Genomic DNA, 19,961 nt, shown 5'->3' with positions numbered 1-19,961 from the left:
GAATTTGCCCTTCTGGCTGGATGAAATTAGACTGAGAATAACAACTTGGGTTTTGACTCAAAGCCCTTGTAAGCAATGAGGTTGATGTGAACATTTACAAGCATTTTGGCCTATGAGAGATTCATTGCAGGGACCCCCACGCCATTCTTTTCAAGGTTAGTGATCCTCTGGCAGGCCCTTCCCTTTCGCTGCCTTTGCCGAGATGCCCTAAATCTATCACACTTTTAAGATGTGCATCCTGAGTGTGAACTTGGTCAGAAACTAGAGAAAATACTTTTTGAGGACCAGTGGAATGAAAACAACCAGGCTGCTTTGCAGCCTCTCAGCAGATTCTCAGGAGTGTAGCTGACGTTAGCTTTCACGTGCTTTTGTCCTGTCCATGGCAAATCCTTGTACAGTGCAGTACGGTTCTCTTAAGGGAATTTTTCTAATTTGTTCTAATCAGTTTTGTAACAGGAGACTGATTTTCTGCTCTACGCAATGGATGTGATGACTCTTTTTTCTTTTGTGGTAGGAAACTGGGGACCGTGTCTGTTGGAACGAGTGCACAGCTGCAAGGAATGTGGGCTGTGGAGTTAGTCAGGGCTTGGGCTTGGTCAGTAACTTATTTTCTCCTATAAAAGGGAAGTTCCTGAGCCTCTTTAAGCCTCAGTTTCTTCATCTGTAAAATGGAGCTAATACCAGTCCTAGACCGGTCATGAGGATTAATGAGATGCTAATGAAGAGTACTTAGCTGCCACCTCATAGAGCTTAATAAATGCAGGCTGTTATCATGACAGTTAAAAGCATGCAGTTGAAATGGAAGCTGGGACTGATGGCCAGCTTGCAGAGGGCTTTGATCCCTGTGTGCAAAGTTGGCCACATCTGGCTTGGCTGCTCAGAAGTCTTTCACTTTGTGATTTTCGACAGTGTCCTGAATAGCTGAGCTTGCTGCCTGGTCTGTGTTTTGGCAAAGTAAAGTCTTGTTAGAATTCCTTTAGTGGCATTGAGGGCAGAGGCTCACATGCACTGGATGATTAGAGTCCTTTTTCCTGGCCGCAGCGGCTGTATCTCACTGTGCTGTTCTGGCCTCTCCTTTCCCGTCCACAGTGCTGAAGGAAGTCTGATGAATAGCAGCAGCTATAGTAGGAAGTCAAGCACTGTTAAGAATCTTGGTGGTTTTTCTGTCACCCCCTCCAGTGATGAAATTCCCACACTCTTTGTGAGATGTGTGGCTCCTCCATGCCTTAGCTGCTTAGTGGGTTTTTCCCTTTTCTTAGATCAGTTTCTGGTCAGTAACTTGTTGCCAGTATCAGACTGTATTTAATATTATTCTAGGGAAGACGAGTCCCTACTTTTAAAATGAAAAATGTGGAGTTCCCGTTGTGGTGCAGAGGAAACGAATATGACTAGGAACCATGAGGTTGTGGGTTCGATCCCTGGCCTCGCGCAGTGGATTAAGGGTCTGGCATCACTGTGAGCTGTGGTGTAGGCCAGTGGCAACAGCTCCGATTAGCCTGGGACTCTCCATTTGCCGTGGGTGCAGCCCTAAAAAGACAAAAGACAAAAAAAAAAAAAAAAAAAAAGAAAAAAAAAAAGAAAAATGTGTACTAAGCTTGTGGGGCATTTGACAAGGATGAAGGTGAGTGGGGAAAGATCTCCATTCCTTCCCTTTTCCCCCCTCAGGAAATGCTTCTAACAGATTTCATTTTCATCCCTTTGAGAACACGGTGCCATGTTGTGACAGAGGGCTTGAGACAGGAGGGGGCAGGAGTCCTCCTTTGTCCATTTCTTGTGAGGGAATGCCCCCCCAAAGTCCCAGCCTCCTTTGCGGGCACCAATACTCAGGCTCACTGCACTATCATGATTTTGATCTCGGGCAGGCAATGCAACTCTTGATTCCATTCTTTTGCATGGGGCACTAAGGCCTGGACACTTGTCTGAGATCCTCCTGGTATGGTAGCCCTGTAGGCTAGGGCCCACCCAGGTTCCTGAATGAGTCCTGTGCTTTTACCTGAAAGACATTGGAGATAGGAAGTAACCACGTGCTTAGTTCACTCCTCTGCTTAAAATCCTTCATTTGCTCCCCATTGCTCACAGGATAAAGCCCAGTCTCCTCAAAATGGTCTATAAGCACACTACCCGCCAGCCCTGTTTCTTGCCTCTCTTGTGCAATTACTTGCATCTGTGTTTTTGCACCTTTTTCTTCCTTTCCTCCTCTCTCTGCTGGACCCTCTTTTGAACTCCTGCACGTTCCTTATGAGCCACTTCTCTGGAAGCACTTGCTGGAACAGTCTCCCCACTCCCCTCCTCCCTCTGTGGGCCCCCTACAGAGTTAGGTCCCTCCTTTTGTGCTCCCGTAGCCCCACATCAAAGCCTTTGTCATAGCATCCATCTTTTTGCATATGGTCGTGCAAGCGTGTTAGTATTGTCTGTCCTCCCCCCTGCACTCTGCGCACCTCTTGACCTAGCACTTGTGGGGATTCATTTAAATTATCTTCGTTTCTTTTTCTTTTTTCCCTTTTGGCTTATAAATAAAAATTCAAAGTTGTTTACTCTTCTATCCATCCCATGAGCATCCATCCAGTTGCCTGTCAACTAGTAAGGTGCATGACTGCTGTTCATAAATCCTCTTGAAATGTTCGGGATAATAGAACATCTGCCTTTGCTTAAAACTTGTTCCATGCCTTCTAGCCGACTCCTCTCTTCACACCTTTATACAAAAGGTCCCCCAAATCTGCACCCAAGCAAGCCATCCATGGATAAAAACAGAAGTATAGCAGGTTCCAGACATGTCAGAGACCCAAGTCCACCTCCTCAACTTTCTGCTAGTTCTGCCTAGCACCTTTCTGCCCATAGATACAGCACTGAGCTTGTGCTTTTGGATCTGGGAAGTAACAGTTTCATGTAAACTTAGGTGCAACCCTATGTTCTCTAAACCACCACTTTGTGCGTCTTGGTTAGAATAATGGTAGTAGCAATTCTTGTCATCCTCACAGTCAAGAGTAGCAAATAAAACGTCATCATTGTGCTATCTTTGTTTCTTGTAAACCTCCTGCTCCTTTTCCGTGTACGAACCTTAATTATCTTTAGAAGCCTAGTGTCCTCTGCTTTTTTGTGTATATGTATATGTGTGTATACATATGTGTGTGTACACAAATGACAGAACTAAGATGATGTGGGGGCATTTTGTTTTTTAAGTCAGTTTTTGCCTTTTTTTTTTTTTTTTTTTTTTTTTAACCTGGTGTGTGGGAACTGGTAGGGCAGGGCGTAGTGTGCACCTCTGTACCCAGAGAGGTTGTGTAGGGTGGTGGGGGTAGCAGCCAAGGAAAGCCTTCAGGGAGGTTTTAGCAGTTGAATAACGGTGAAATCCTATGAGACTTTGCAGCTTGGAGGCCTCATCCGTCCTCACCCCATCTAAAACCCACACACTTGAGGGGCGGATGCTAGATTGTCTAGCACTTGACTCTTCCCTGCCAGTCTTACTTTTGTGAGATGGTGACTGTGTGATGTTGGTCCCTCATCCTATGGCCCTGGATAATTGTACGGTGAGGTGTTGCATGACATCTGTCATTTGTGGTTTCTCTGTTGTTAGTGTAGTTGACCTAAGTCAGTGTCCTTCGTGATAATCAGCAGAACCACGGTAGCTAATTTTTGCTAACCAGGGGATCCATTATGAAGATACAGGTGTGATTCGTTGAACTGTGGGCCAGAGGCCTGTCGGGGCCTGGCCAGAGCCCAGAAAGCCATGGAGTCCAGGCCATGGTTGTCTGTGTGTCTGGGGGTGGAGGTTTTATCTCCCATATCTTCTTGATGTGTCTCATTCTCTGTAGAACAGCTTTATCTGCTGCACTGTATTTATGACTAGCTCTGCGAGTCTGTAGTTGAAGCAGATTAGATTCTCTTAGCCCTTCAGCCAAATAAATGGTGGAGATAAAGTAATTAGCCACTTGCCAGTACTGTCTGCTAATCCATGCAGTTGATGAGGGGGGTGGCTCACTCCGGGAGGTTGTGGGAGCCGGGAACAGTCTGGGGGAAGGCAGTTTGGGGTAGGACAGATTCCTAAAAGGTGTCTCCTGATTGTCTTGTTTATACGATGTAAACAAAGAATTTCACTGACCGTTTCAAGAAATGTGTGTGGGTAGTTTTGGATAGTACAACATGCTTATCATCAGAAGATGATACTTCTGCGGGCGGACATAGCAGTAGGGTGGTCTTCTCCATGCCAGCTTCAGGTTTTGAACTGGAGTTCCAAGCACTGAAGATGATTGCTGGAGTTCTGACAGCCAATTGAATTTAATGAATTCGCTTCGCTTTCCTCAGAGAAAGATGATAAGCCTGTCAAAAATAATTATGCTTTAATTTAGTTCTTTGTCAATGACAGATCTTGAAAACTCTCAACAAGAATTTCTAAATTATCAAAACACTCAGAGCATTTACATTTGCAACAATAGTCCCTCTTGTGTAACCTAGAGCAGTGCATCAAGAGTCATCTGGGGAGCTTTTACAAAACCTGAGGCCCAGCTGCAGCCCCCACACTCTGCTTCCTCAGGCGTGTGGTGGGGCCGAGTGTCTGCAGAGCTAACAAGCTCCCCAGAGGATCTGACTCTCTGCAGGTTTGAGAAGCACTGCCTCAGAGAGGCTTGATTTATGGGCATCTCCTGGGATGGAAATCATCGTTCTCTCCAAAACTGAGTCGTCTCCACACTCAAAAACAGGTTCTCCCAGGAGGCCATGACGTTGTTCTTATCCTTCAGCCTCAAGGTGGGCTGTCTGGTCTCTCCCTACCTTGGCTGTACCCAAGTTTCTTCTGATGCTGTGCTTCAGTCTGAATCAACAAATTCAGAAAACTCATACCACCCAGAGACTTCTACCCAAAATGAAATAAAAATATTCCATTTTTATTTGTTGAGAGAACTCGTGTTTTGTAGAATTTCTCACAGTCAGGATTTGACTGGTTGCATCCCTGTGGTGTCATTTAATGTGTCTGTCCCAGGGTTCTTATAAATCAGTGGGTTGACATAGAATCTCACGCAGCTTGAGGTTAGATCATTAGGCAAGAATTCTTCATAGGTGGTGGGGTAGGTTGATGAGGAGGCCCAACTTGCCTCTCTATTTGTTATAGTAACAGCCTTTTAGATGATTGTTTTGGTCCATTAATTCATTAAGGATTGCTCATTATCTTTGTTTTTTTTTTCATTTTTTTATTACTCAAATGAATTTATCACATCTGTAGTTGTATAATGATCATAACAATCTGATTTCATAGGATTTCCATCCCACAGCCCAAGCACATCTCCCCACCCCCCAAACTGTCTCCTCCAGAGACCATAAGTTTTTCAATGTCTGTGAGTCAGCATCTGTTCTGCAAAGAAGCTCCATCTGTCCTTTTTTCAGATTCCACATGTCAGTGAAAGCATTGGATGTTGGTGTCTCATTGTATGGCTGACTTCACTTAGCATGATAGTTTCTAGATCCATCCATGTTGCTAAAAATGCTGGTATTTCGTTCTTTTTGATGGCCGAGTAATATTCCATTGTGTATATGTACCACCTCTTCTGGATCCACTCCTCTGTCGATGGACATTTAGGTTGTTTCCATGTCTTGGCTATTGAAAAGAGTGCTGCAATGAACGTTTGAGTACATGTGTCTTTGCGAGTCGTGGTTTTCTCTGGATAGATGCCCAGGAGTGGGATTGCTGGATCAAATGGTAGTTCTATGTTTAGTTTTCTGAGGAATTTCCATACTGCTTTCCACAGTGGTTGCACCAATTTACAATCCCACCAACAGTGTCATAGGGTTCCTTTTTCTCCACACGCTCTCTAGCACTTATTGTTTGTAGACTTTTGGATGATGGCCATTCTGGCTGGTGTAAGGTGGTACCTCAGAGTGGTTTTGATTTGCATTTCTCTAATAATGAGTGATGCTCATTATCTTTGAATGTATGATAAACACAACCCAACATAGAAGCATTTGAAGATATTTTTATTGAGAAACAGTGGCGCAGAGCCTGGCCTCGATTCCTTGACTGGCAGCAGTGGCATCCTGTGGCACTGTCCTGTGGTTTTAGGTAACTTAGAATGGGCCACAGCGTGCCCAGCTGCCTTTGCCTGAGCCCTGGCCTGCTACAGAGTAGAGGGATCAGGATTGACCAAGTACATTCATTTTTTTCCTATTTTTACCTTCAAGCCCTTGACACTGGTCCATTTTCTCTCAAAAACACACAGTAGTCTTGTTTTGTTCCCTTGATCCTCGCTGGGGAAGAGGGGGGTTGTTCTGTGGACTGGCTTCCATTCTCTTCCTGATTCTGCCTGAGCTGCCTTACTTTGCTGTGTGACATTTGTCCCTTTACTTGCAGAGTGCCCACCCCTGTCCCTCTGCTTGAGACAACTAATAGATGTTGACCCTAAATAAATAATGTAATACATGGAACTAACTTGTTGGAATTTTCTGAGTTCCTTCAGTTAAAGTACTTAAGAAACCCAAACAACTAGCTTGTCAAATAAACAAAAAGCTCCTCTGTGCATATGGTGTTTTAGTGTGTATTCTGAAAACATAGCTTTTTGTTATTCATTTTGAGCCCTTAAACAAAGAAAAATATCACCCTTTGCTCTTCTCTTTTAGGAAATTCACACAAACGAAAAGGAAGTAACAGAGAAGGAAGTAACTCTTCACTTGTTGCCAGGTAACAGTCATGTTAGCATCCTACCTTGTGTGCAATTCAAAGCCAGCGATAAATTATGTCATCCCTAGTAGCTCTATATATAAACTCCTTTGTTTTCATCCAGACAGTGTGTGACAGTAATGAGTTGGGCAAAAATATCAAGGTCTTTAGTTCAATAACTGCACACCTGGGACTGAATATTACAACATCAAGAAAGAATTTGTTTCCCCTTCCCCATAGCTGATAAAAATAACCCTAGGACATTCTCACCTCTTTTCTAAGCAAATGAGGCCTTTTTTCAGGTTGCCTTACTTGGCTTCATCAAGTTTTCTGGTCCCCTAGTCAGGGAAATTCTGGTCCCCCACAGAGCGCTACACTCCACATGCACTGGGCTTTAAGCAACTGTGGGGCTGCCAGGGCTTTGCTCTTAGGTCATCACCGAGGAGCCTGGCTTGGTGGGAATTTTTATTTATTTATTTTTTTTTGAGATGCAGGAGAGACTTTCCGTAGCTTAAGTTTTAATCATTTCTGAATTCACAAACAGAAACTACTTGGTATAGCCCTCCTGTATGTAGCTCTCCTGTGAATTGTGCATTCAGTCCTTCCATTTACTTTTTTCTGATCTCAAATGGCTTTTTTCCATAAGTATTTTTAAGAACATCTTCCCAAAACAATAGAGGCCTTGTTCTGGTACTTGTAATTTTATTCCATTTTATAGGGAGGATGAGAATGAATAAGCACACGTTTCTGATTGATCCACCTTACTTGGTAAATATATCAGCATCTATAACTTTTTAAAAAATGTTTATGTGTTAAAGGCTTTTCCCCATGATAATGGCATAGTCCTCAATCCATATATCCTATTGTCTTTGCTTCGGTTATAGATTCTGAAATTTACTTTTGTTTTTAGCTTAGTGCTATGCATGTTCTCCCATCCCCTGGACCCCTGGATTTCCTGACAGTCTCTTCTAGGTGTGCAGCCTCAGTTTTTGAGACTAGATTAAGATTTCTTCCAGCTCCTGCAGCCATGACTCGAGACTCTGTCCGCTCCCAGCGGATAAGAGTGGCGCAGCGGGCCGTGCTTGCGGAGCCCCAGCCCCACCCCGGCATGTCCTGTTCCACCCTGTGTGCTGGTGTCTGGTCTGCAGGGCATGACCACAGACCCATATGGCTTGCCTGGTCTTGCGAGAAGCTCGCCATTAAAAGCTGTTTCACACCAGGAGTTGAAAGCACAGGAAGCCATGCTCACAGGTCTTCCACCCCGGACTCAGCTGAAGCACTTTTTCTGGAACTATTTGAAACCCTAAGGAGGCCCTGACGTGATTGTTTTCTTCAGGCTCTGTGGTGTCTGTAGAGGCTGACCTGGTGGCTGAGGATTCCCATAGTAATTAACTCCTTAGAAGTCTTAGTGTCTGAAATTCTTCTTTGTTTTCATTTTGAAAGTTAGACCAAATGAATTCTGAACCAAACAGTATATTTAGGGACATTAAAGGAAATAACCAGAGGGAGATTCTGAGGAGAAGATGTTTGTCTGTTGGATGAGAAGAAAATCCCCCCCCCCCCGGTTTTTGGCTGGCCTCTGGCATATGGACGTTCCTAGGATAGGGATCAGACCCTTGCCACAGCAGAGATCCAAGCCCCTGCAATGACAACGGTGGATTTTTAACTCTCTGTGCTATAAGAGAACTTGGAAAATTCCTTTTTTTTCCTTTCTTGTTGCAAAGTATTTTCACCTTTTTTTCATGTCCCCTGTATCCTTCTCTTTGTTCCTGCCCTCACTCAGACATCCAAGCCCTCATGAGCTTCTCCACTTCCTGCCTCTCCCTAAATCCTCATCTTTTTGACTGTAGAGAAGTATTCTCTGTCACCAGGAAATAGAGCTTCTCATGCTGCTGGGCGTCTGCAGATAGAGCAGGAAAGGTGACACACTGAGAGGAAATACCCTCAACTAAGAAAGAGAGGAAACACTGTTTTTTCCCACAAACCCCTGACCTCCCTTTTCCTCCCATCCCTGTCCGTGAAGCCAGAATGAATGTGATTGTGCTGCGCCCTCTGTGCCTGAGGAAGCTGCCTGAGGGCCCTGGCCAGGGAGACACCCGCCCTCTTTCAGCAGTTCTGGGGGGGAGGAAGGGCCCACTTGCCCTGGAAAGGGGGCCAAGCGCTCCATCCAGAGGACGCTGGCCAGCCTTTCTGGCTTTGCTCACCTAGGGTACCGCTTGGGTCCAAGTGATAAAAACATGAACACCTGTGCTTGCACGTGTAGCGAGGCCATTTCCAGCCATTTGGAAAGGTCTGCTCTTCACCGTGAGGAGACAGAGAAATGCCCCGTGTGCAAGTGTGTCTGAACCATTGTGATTTCACTTCTCTGTGGTCTCCACTCCGCTTCATCTTCTCCCCTTGGTTTAGCAGCTCCTGAGCTGCATCGTAGCGTGTGTTTGTCTTTGCGGGCATAGAGCTGGGGAAGCTTGTACTGTTCGCATTCTGTGTGTTCCCTGAGGACTAAAGGGGCCTTGTTTTGGTTTCGAGCAGGTGAACAGCTGCTCTGTGAAGCCAGCACAGTGCTCAAGTGTGTCCAGGAAGATTCCTGTCAGCGTGGGATCTATGGAAGGCTGGTCTGCACAGACTTCAAGATCTCTTTCTTGGGCGACGATGAATCCGCATTGGATAATGATGTACGTATGAGCTGCGTTTGGCTGAGTTCAGGGGAGCGGTGCCCTTGCAGCCCCACTCTCTCTTTTCCCAGCTTCTCAGTTGCTCGCCCCCCAACACACACACATACCCACAGCGACCAGAGTCCTTCTCACCACTGGTTTGCTCTCTGTCCTTTGGCATCTCCTTTCAGTGGGAGGACCCTCTGCAGTTTCCCACCAGTGCCTCACGTCACACTGGCTAGCGTTTGACTTCCTAGGTTGACATGGGAAGCTTTTTGTTTTCTTCTGTGTTTTAGTGCAGTACATAGCACTCATGGGAGTCACATCTCCCCAAACAGGCTAGTTCCTCATGTTTCCTCTGTACTTAACTCTTCTTCAAATTCAGGAACTGAGTTATGAAACTGGGGCTGAGGGCAGCACTTGTGTTTGAGTTTACTCTGCACCAAGAAGTAGTGTCCTCGTCCCACTTATGAAGAACGAGCAGTGGAGGGAGGTGAACGCCCACACCCCTCAGAGTGCGCCGTGTGACAGCAGGAACCAGCCACTTCAAAGCATGGGCTTCTGTGCTCCTGTTGCTCTAGCAGCTTGGTTCCTAGTCCTGTAGAAAGACAGCATTTACAGAAACTTGGGGTTTTCTTCCTGAAGCTCTGTCACTTACCTGTGTGCGTCTGCGTGGACAGGTCTGAACCTGCATGTGCCACTTCCCAGAACCTCTAAAGGGCTCTTAGGTGGCCTGGGAGCAGCCAGGAAACAGCAAGTCCTGCCTGGGTTTGAAAATGAGCGCTTTCCGCATTTCTCATACACTTCACTCCTTCAGTGTCCCTTTCTTGGGGATGGACTACATTTCCCTCTTTGTTCAGTTTTTTAAAGAATGTATACCTTTTCAAAACGACAACAACAAAAAATGAAACAAAGGAAAAAAAGTATACCTTTTCATTTTTTCCTGGTTTATTGAGATATAATTGACATAACATTGTATTCGGTTTTTTTTTTTTTTTTTTTTTTTCTTTTTTGCCTTTTCTAGGGCCACTCCCACGGCACATGGGGGTTCCCAGGCTAGGGGTCGAAGCGGAGCTGCAGCCGCCGGCCTACCTCAGAGCCACAGCAATGCGGGATCCAAGCTGTGTCTGCAACCTACACCACAGCTCACGGCAACGCCGGATCCTTAACCCACTGAGCAAGGCCAGGGATCGAACCTGCAACCTCATGGTTCCTAGTCAGATTCGTTAACCACTGCGCCACGACAGGAACTCCAACATTGTATTAGTTTAAGGGTACATACAGTATAATGATTTTGATATATTTTGTATTGTGGTAATTTCTGCTGTACAACAAAGTGATTAAATTCTATATGTACACAAAAGTTTTTTCTTGTGATGGGAACTTTTAAAATCTACCATCTTAGCAATTTTCAAATGCACAACGCAGTGTTAATTATAGTCTCCATGCTGTACGTTATATCCCGAGGACTTATCTATTTATTTATGATCAAAGTTTGCACCTTTTGACCACCTTCACCCATTTCTCCTATCCCTCCCCATTTTCCTTCTTTTTTTAAATTACTCAATTAATTTATTACATTTAGAGTTGTACAATGATCATTATAGTCCAGTTTTATAGGATTTCCATCCCACACCCCAGCACATCCCCCCACCCCATTTTTCTTAATATGCAAGTGGAGAATGGTGATTTGCTCTGCCTATAAATGTCTAACAGTACACAGAAAGGAGTCAACAGTTGTTTCTTTTTGAATTTTGTAGGAAACCCAATTTAAGAATAAGGTCGTAGGAGAAAATGACATTACACTCCACTGTGTTGACCAGATTTATGGAGGTAAGTTTCTGTTTTCCCCTGGGGTGTTGTCAGTCTTCGAAAGTGTAACTGATAATGATTATTTTTTGGTCCCTTTATAGTTGACTAAAATTTCTTCACATATTTACCTTGTTAAAATCAGTTTTGTGAATGATAAAAATGAGGTGTAAAGTGGCTTATTTGGAGTCACTTAGCTGGAGGAGTGGGCTTGAACTTGGAACCTGTTCTTTCATGATGCCATTACATATTAGATGTTGATCATATGTCAGTGTTAGCTGTGCAGGTCTTACTCTTTTATTTTTCTTTTTTTGTCTTTTAGGGCCACACTCACAGCATTTGGAAGTTCCCAGGCTAGGGGTCTAATCAGAACTGCAGCTGCTGGCCTACACCACAGCCACAGCAACACCAAATCTGAGCTGAGTCTGCATCCTGCACCACAGCTCACGGCAATGCTTGATCCTTAACCCACTGAGCAAGGCCAGGGATTGAACCCGCAACCTCATGGTTCCTAGTTGGATTCGTTTCCGCTGCGCCATGACAGGAACTCCCAAAGATTTCCTTTTTTTTTTTTTTTTGTCTTAAAGGCTAACCTGATAAAGGTCTGTTGTGGTGCTCTTGAGTGTCTTTGCTACTGACTAAACAAGCCTCTCTCTGCTCCACTTCTCTATTTTTGTAGTCAGGGCTTTGTCAGAAATCTTCCAGTAGCGTTTATGGTGTTCCCAGCACCAACAGACCCTGCGGGTTCCAAACTCTGGGGTGGAGGTGGGGGCGTGTCCGGAGGGCCTTAACCATGAGTCCAGGATTTGACTGTCCCCAAAGCACATCCCCAGGGAGCTCCCTTCCATCTTTTATAATTTCACTTTCCAGAGTTGGGTTTTCTGCACAAGTCAGTTCTGCTGACAGTGGCCAGTCTTTTTTTTGGTTTTGTGCTTCCTCGGGAGGAATGAGGAACCTTGGCTGTTCTTGGAGAACCAGGGCCCCTGCTGGGTGGGACTGGGCCCTTGCCGACAGTTACTTAGAAGGTAGAGCTTTTCTCTCACTTTTGAGAGGTGTCCTTAGAAGTAGATCGTCTACCTTGTTACTTTAGCATTAACTTGAAACTTGATTTTCCTTATAACATGATTTTCCTTCTTAATTTCATTGTTGATGTGTAGTGTTTGATGAGAAAAAAAAGACTCTCTTTGGACAGCTGAAGAAATACCCTGAGACACTCATCATCCACTGCAAAGACCTCCGGGTATTCCACTTTTGTCTGAGGTACACAAAAGAAGAGGAAGTCAAAAGGGTAACTAGTTGCATGTGTTTTTAGGTTTTATTTCCCATCAGGTTTTCCCCACTAACTCTAGTTCTTACTTCCAATTCCCGAAGGTCGTGGGGAGCCTATCACTCTGTAAAGTTGAAATCAGTTACAATCTGTGTGCTTAGATTTGAATTGAGAGCTGATTTGGTAGCGCATGACTGTATTATCTTGGCACATGCTACCTTCAGTCCTTCTGTTTATAGTGTTTTTGTTCCCGGAGCCTCCAGAGGATGGGAGGTGGTAAAGCAGGGTCAGAAGGCAGTGGGGGAAAGGGGAAGATGGAACTGCTAGAAGCAGCCCTCTCCGCTCACCTCTGACAGCCTTCCCAGAAGGCAGCAGCAGTGACCCCCAGCTCCTGGAATGAATGAGTTGACATCTGGGAGGCTGTGGTTACCCATGGAAGGAGGAGGAGGTACATGGGTCAGATGAGCAAAAAGCAAGTCACCAAATAAGCCTGCACATTTGGTCACTTACTTAATCTGGTTGCTGCAGCACATTGAGATAATGTAACTGGTTTCCATGGTTATCATAACTTCCAGGATTTCTCTTAAGATACTGAAGATTTCAGGCTGGCCACAGTCATGGTAGATATATCAGGGGAAACTTATATGCGTTGTTTTTGGCTACAGTGAGTTATGCATTCTTTTTAGGAAGCCTTTTAATTTTCTTCCATGTAGTGTGGTGGTTCAGTTAGAATAATAAACATGATTTTAGTGTCTGTTGTGAGCAGGAAAAAGAGTGGTATAGATAAGGAAAATTGCCAGAGGAGCCAGAAACTTCATTTTGAATGATGATTTTAGTCGTCTCTCTAAACACACTTTTGTTGAGAACTTCAGACAAAAGGCACAATGGATTGATTTCCTTATCTTTTTTTTTTTTTTTTTTGGTCCTTTTGCCATTTCTTGGGCTGCTCCCACAGCATATGGAGGTTCCTAGGCTAGGGGTCGAATCGGAGCTGTAGCTGCCAGCCTACGCCACAGCCACAGCAACAGCAACGTGAGGTCTGAGCCGCGTCTGCAACCTACACCACAGCTCTCGGCAATGCCGGATCCTTAACCCACTGAGCACGGCCAGGGATTGAACCCGCCACCTCATCATTCCTAGTTGGATTCGCTAACCACTGAGCCATGACGGGAACTCCTGATTTCCTTATCTTCCAGAATATTCTCAAGGCCACAGGAAGTAGATCAGGATAGCTAAGCATCTTCGTTTTTATCTGATGTCACCTGTGTGTCTTTGACAAGTCACATTTTTGAAGTATCTGAATATAGCACTTAATTTTTTTAGCGCTTTGTTTTTGAGAAATTAGACTTAAGTGTAAAAAATTGCTTTGGAAATTTAAAGCTCTTAAAAAATCTGACAAAATGGTTAGCATTCTGTTTATTTGGCATTATTCCCAGAGATAACATTACAGATACAGACCTCAACAAGAGTTGGCATGCTGCCCATCAGAACCCATTAGCGTTACTGAAAACCTAGACAACTTGGTTCTTGTCTCTCTCAAGTTTATCTGGCAAAAGCATAACTCTCTCAAGTTTATCTGCCAAAAGCATGACTCTTTCCATTGCTTGGTTCTCTTCTAGATTGTCAGTGGCATAATTCATCATACCCAGGCTCCAAAACTACTTAAAAGATTGTTCCTGTTTTCCTATGCAACTGCAGCACAGAACAATACAGGTGAGGTTTCATCTGCAGGTAGCCAAGACCCTTCCGGTTCCTACCTGTAACTTATGGGAGAAAACCCATCTGTGGTTCCCCTCCTGCTTCTCTGCAATTGGTCATTTCTTGCTTGGGTGATTCATTCAGATGTCTTAAAAATTTTTTTTCCTGTCATCTTTGTTGCTTTCTTTCTTTCTTTTATTTATTTTCACAACCACACCCATAGCATATGGAGATTCCCAGGCTAGGGGTCAAATCGGAGCTACAGCTGCTGGGCCTACACCACAGCCACAGCAAAGTGGGATCCAAGCCAAGTGCGTGACCTACACCACAGCTCAAGGCAACACTGGAACCCTGACCCACTGAGCGAGGCCAGGGATAGAACCTACATCCTCATGGATACTAGTTGGATTTGTTTCTGCTGTGCCACAATGGGAACTCCTTGTCCATGGGTTCTTTTTTCTACTTGAGTATATTTGATTTCATTTCATAAGACTCTACAAAATGTCTTGCATTCTAGTAAGTTTTTCAGCAATGAAAACATGCTGTATAGCAAATATTTTAGGGAGAAATAGAATAGTTGGGTATAAGACAACACATCAGAAAACTAGTTTGATTAGAAAACTTAAAATTCCAAATGTTTTCCATTCTATTCACTGTAAAAGAGCAATCTTTTAAGTAAGAAACTTTGGTCATCTGCATTAGCTATTAACAGTGCCTAGCATTGAATTAGTGTTTCCACAGATGTCTGTCTTCTTCCTTCTCTGGATCTCACCTCTCCATCTGTTCACTTGTTCTACCCACTCTTCTTTTGCTTAAAATTCCAAGCTAGCATTTTTATTTTTTTCTTCCAGTTGTATTGAGATATCATTGGCACACAGTACTGTTTAAGATTAAGGTATGAAGTTTCCTTAATACTTAAGGTATGAAGTTCTTAAGTACTTCACAAATACTTCATACTTAAGTATGAAGTTCCCTTCATACTTAAGGTATAAAGTTGGTGGCTCAGCAGATTAAGACCTGGTGATGTCCCTGCTCTGGCTTGGGTTGCAGCTGTGGCTCCGTTTCAATCCCTGACCCGGGAACTTCTGCACGCTGTGGGCGCAGCCAAAAAAAAAAAAAGTTTTAAGGCATACAGCATAGTGATTTAACCTACATACATCATGGAATAATTACCGCAAAAAGTTTAATGAATATCCTTCATCTCGTATACAAGATTAAAGACATAGAAAAACATTTTTTTTCCTTGTGATGAGAACTCTTAGGATTTACCCTCTTTAACAACTTTCACACGTAAATGCACAGTGGTTTGTTTTGTTTTGTTTGTCTTTTTGTCTTTTCAGGGCCACACGCACGGCATATGGAGGTTCCCAGGCAAGGGGTCGAATCGGAGCTGTAGCCTCAGCCTGCACCACAGCCACAGCAACACGGGATCCGAGCCGCGTCTGCGACCCACACCACAGCTCACGACAATGCCGGATTTGTAATCCACCGAGCAAGGCCAGGGATCAGACTGGCATCCTCATGGTTTGTAGTCGGGTTCGTTTCCATTGCGCCACAACGGGAACACCCAGCAGTGTCAATCATGTACATCGAACCCCTCTGCCCATCATCCTTAACGTGAAATTGATGTTTAGTGCGCCTGTGTGCCTTGTGCTTTTCACCAGGGAACTGGCATGCTAGTTTAACCTCATTTATCATGCATACTTTCTGACATGCTGAGTTGCATTGTCATTAACTGCTCACTTGGTAAATGTTTATCAAACGCTTGCTGTGGGTTGGGCCCTTGGGGAGATGAACAAGTCTAAATCCCTGCCCTCTAAGAGCCTCAAGTCAGACAGAGGGATGTGTGCCCTGGTGGGAGGGCTATCCAAGGCGAAGGCTGTGACTGAGCTACAGGTGGAGATGGGGGAGTGTCTGGCACGCACACAGGAGTCTTTGGCCTGTGCAGAGATGTGCAGAGGGCTAAAGAGAGCGGGTTGCATTTTGGGAACTATGGTGATTTAGTAGAAAGGGTCTGAATTTGGAGAACTGTCCCACCTGAGTTCAAATCCTTGCCCAGCTAACCAGAGCTGTGTGATCCTGGGGATGACATTTAACTCTTGGAGCCTGTTTTCTCACTTAAAAATTGCAGTATTAATGCTTCCCTTGGAGTGCTGCGACGATTGTAAATTGTTTGCATGGTGCGTGGGGTGCAGTCGTTGAATGAGGGGTAATTGAGAGTGTAACTGCTTGTTCAGGACAGACAACGTCCAGAGGATCTCGTGTCAGTATGAGATACATTTAGCACTACTGTCAGGCTAAACATAAAACCTGTTCCTTAATTCAGTAAGTTCATCTTTGAAATGACCTTTTCACTGTGCAGTATGTGTATGTGCTGATTAACTGGGTACTGGCTGACAACAGCTTGTTGCAATATGACATATAAAATAGGAGGTCTTTGTTGATTCCTCTAACTTATATAAACATTTATTGTGTCTATGTTTGAAAATCTTACTCTTGTTTTTGGGAACTCTGCCTCTTCCTTATATCCTGGCTCTTGGTCTGGACCCAGCACAGGACTGTTTGACAGCTTCCTGGCACATGTCAAGCTGGGTGCCAGAACCTTTACTTTGACTGACCCTGGCAGTTTCATTACCTTGCGGTGGCTTTTTGTGCCAGGAAGCTCAGGATATGTAACATCTTCTCTTCTATCTGAATTTTAGCCCCTTTATCGTCTCCTTTCAACCTCCATTTTTTTTGGGAAGTGAAGTCTCTAATGATGATGCAAATTGACTGATGAGCTTTTTCACTAAGTAGGGATTTGTAGGGGGGTGCTTTGCAATCTGAAATCTTTCATTATTCTCAGGCTTAGTAATTCACAGATGTGGAGTCCCCGTTGTGGTGCAGTGGTTAACGAATCCGACTAGGAACCATGAGGTTGCTGGTTCGGTCCCTGCCCTTGCTCAGTGGGTTAACGATCCGGCGTTGCCGTGAGCTGTGGTGTAGGTTACAGACGCGGCTCGGATCCCGCGTTGCTGTGGCTCTGGCGTAGGCCGGTGGCTACAGCTCCGATTGGACCCCTAGCCTGGGAACCTCCATATGCCGCGGGAGCGGCCCTAGAAATAGCAACAACAACAACAACAAAAGACAAAAAGACAAAAAAAAAAAAAAAAACCATGCGGGTTCGATCCCTGGCCTCAGTGGGTTAAGGATCTGACATTGCAGTGAGCTGTGGTGTAGACCACAGACGTGGCTCAGATCCCACGTGGCTGTGGCTGTGGTGTAGGCCAGCAGCTGTAGCTCCAATTCGACCCCTAGCCTGAGAACCTCTATATGCTGCAGATGCAGCCCTAAAAAGCAAAAAAAAAATAATAATCATAATAATTCACAGATGTGCTTGAGCTGAAAGGTACTAAATGCTTTTATGACAGGGTATTTTAGGGAAGAACTTAGCTGTATTGATAAGAAAATGATCTATTATGCATTGTATTATTATTACTTATGTCCATGGGGGACTTCTTTTACATTCATTACTTTATGGGAATTTCCTGGACTGCTGCCTAGATTTGATTCCAGCTCTGCCATTGCTTAGCTTTATGACACTGGACAAGTTACTTGACCTTTCTGTGCCCCTTCTGTAAAATTGAGGAAATATTACCACCTGTCCCATAGGGTTGTGGGGATTGAGTTTTTAAATGAAATATGCTCAGAACAGCACCTGGCACATACCAAGTGCTGTATAAACTTAACTACTTAAAAAAAAAAGTTAATCTTATTATCATCCTTTGTACTATGATCTGGTTTCATTAAAAGGAGCAGGTGGAAAAAAAAAAAAAACACGTGGCAGCTAAACAACATGCTACTAAACAACCAATGGTTCACTGAGGAAATCAAAGAGGAGATTAAAAAATATCTAGAAGCAAATGACAACAAAGATACCACCCTCCAAAACCTATGCGATGCTGCAAAAGGCGCTTTATTTTATAGCAATACAAGCCCACCTCAGGAAACAGGAAAAAGCTCAAATAAACAAGCTAACTTTACATCTAAAGCAGCTCAAGAGAGAAGAACAGACAAGACCTAAAGTTAGCAGAAGGAAAGAAATCATAAAGATCAGAACAGAAATCAATTAAGTAGAAATGAAGAAAACCATAGAAGAGATCAATGGAACAGAAAGCTGGTTCTTTGAAAAGATCAGCAAAATGGATAAACCCTTAGCCAGACTCATCAAGAAAAAGAGAGGACTCAAATCAATAAAATCAGAAATGAAAAAGGAGAAGTAACAACGGACATCACAGAAATACAGAGGATCATAAGAAACTACTATATGTAACTATATGCCAATAAAATGGAAAACCTAGAAGAAATGGACCAATTCTTAGAAAAGTACAATCTTCCAAGACTAAACCAAGATGAAATAGAAAAGATGAATGGACCCATCACAAGAACTGCAATCGAAGCTGTGATTAAAAACTTCCGGAGTTCCCATCGTGGCGCAGTGGTTAACGAATCCGACTAGGAACCATGAGGTTGCGGGTTCGGTCCCTGCCCTTGCTCAGTGGGTTAATGATCCGGCGTTGCCGTGAGCTGTGGTGTAGGCTGCAGACTCGGCTCGGATCCTGCGTTGCTGTGGCTCTGGTGTAGGCCAGGAGCTACAGCTCCAATTCGACCCCTAGCCTGGGAACCTCCATATGCCGCGGGAGCGGCCCAAAGAAATAGCAAAAAGACAAAAAGAAATAAAAAAATAAATAAATAAAAAACTTCCAACAATCAAAAGTCCAGGACCAGATGACTTCAGAGGTGAATTCTATCAAACATTTAAAGAAGAGCTAACACCTATCCTTCTGAAACTGTTCCAAAAAATCGCAGAGGAAGGGACACTCCCAAACTCATTCTATGAGACCACCATCACCCTGATACCAAACAGACAAAGATATCACACAGAAAAGAAAATTACAGGCCAACTTCACTGATGAACATCGATGCAAAAATCCTCAACAAAATACTAGCAAACCACATCCAACAATACATTACAAGGATTGTACATCATGATCAAGTGGGATTTATTCCAGGGATGCAAGGGTTCTTCAGTATCCGCAAATCCATCAGTGTGATACACCACATTAACAAACTGAAGAATAAAAACCGTATGATCCTCTCAACAGATGCAGAAAAAGCCTTTGACAAAAATCCAACACCCATTTCTGATTAAAAAACCCTTCTGAAAGTGGGCACAGAAGGAACCTACCTCAACATAATAAAGGCCATATATGACAAACCCACAGCTAACATCATTCTCAATGGTGAAAAGCTGAAAGAATTCCCACTGAGATCAAGAATAAGACAAGGATGTCTGCTCTCACCACTGCTCTTCAACATAGTTTTGGAAGTCCTAGCCACAGCAATCACAGAAGTCAAAGAAATAAAAAGAATCCAAGTTGGAAAGGAAGAAGTAAAACCATCAATCACTATTTGCAGATGCCATGATACTATACCTAGAGAATCCTAAAGACTTGACCAAAAAACTGTTAGAACTCATCTGTGAATCTGGCAAAGTCATAGGATACAAAATTGATAACACAGAAATTGACTGCATTTCTATATACTAACAATGAAAGATCAGAAAGAGAAATTACGGAAGCAATCCAGTTTACCATCGCATCCAAAAGAATAAAATACCCAGGAGTAAACCTACCCAAAGAGACAAAAGACCTATACTCTCAAAACCGTAAGACACTGATGAAAGAAATCAAAGATGACACAAACAGATGGAAAGACATACCATGCTCTTGATGGTATGGGTTGAAGAGTCAATATTATCAAAATGACTATACTACCCAAGAAATCAAAGATGACACAAACAGATGGAAAGACATACCATGCTCTTGATGGTATGGGTTGAAGAGTCAATATT

At 43.8% G+C, this 19,961-nt stretch overlaps 1 protein-coding gene across 5 annotated transcripts in view; it reads left to right on the top strand.

Annotated features, from left to right (window-relative positions):
* MTMR12 (myotubularin related protein 12) overlaps window positions 1–19,961 on the top strand; it is a 77,008-nt gene that overhangs the window by 22,309 nt on the left and 34,738 nt on the right. For 4 of the 5 annotated variants that reach the window (XR_014831104.1, XR_014831103.1, XR_014831105.1 and 1 more), the window contains exons 2-6: window positions 6,604–6,664; window positions 9,173–9,315; window positions 11,055–11,127; window positions 12,261–12,391; window positions 13,990–14,083. Coding sequence is in view for 1 of the 5 variants with exons in the window: in XM_021077144.2 (XP_020932803.2) it covers window positions 6,604–6,664; window positions 9,173–9,315; window positions 11,055–11,127; window positions 12,261–12,391; window positions 13,990–14,083 (502 nt within the window). In the remaining 4 variants the exon portion in view is untranslated. The remainder of the gene's footprint in view (window positions 1–6,603; window positions 6,665–9,172; window positions 9,316–11,054; window positions 11,128–12,260; window positions 12,392–13,989; window positions 14,084–19,961) is intronic. The other variant, XM_085002037.1, reaches the window with a different exon arrangement.

This window comes from Sus scrofa, chromosome 16 (genome assembly GCF_054392235.1).
Source record: "Sus scrofa isolate SSC_HxYL_T2T_F1_AM1 chromosome 16, Sscrofa_HxYL_maternal_Yorkshire_Landrace_v2.0, whole genome shotgun sequence".
Lineage (NCBI taxonomy): Eukaryota > Metazoa > Chordata > Mammalia > Artiodactyla > Suidae > Sus > Sus scrofa.
Note: the sequence above shows the minus strand (reverse complement) of the source record. Positions and strands in the feature narration are given on the sequence as shown.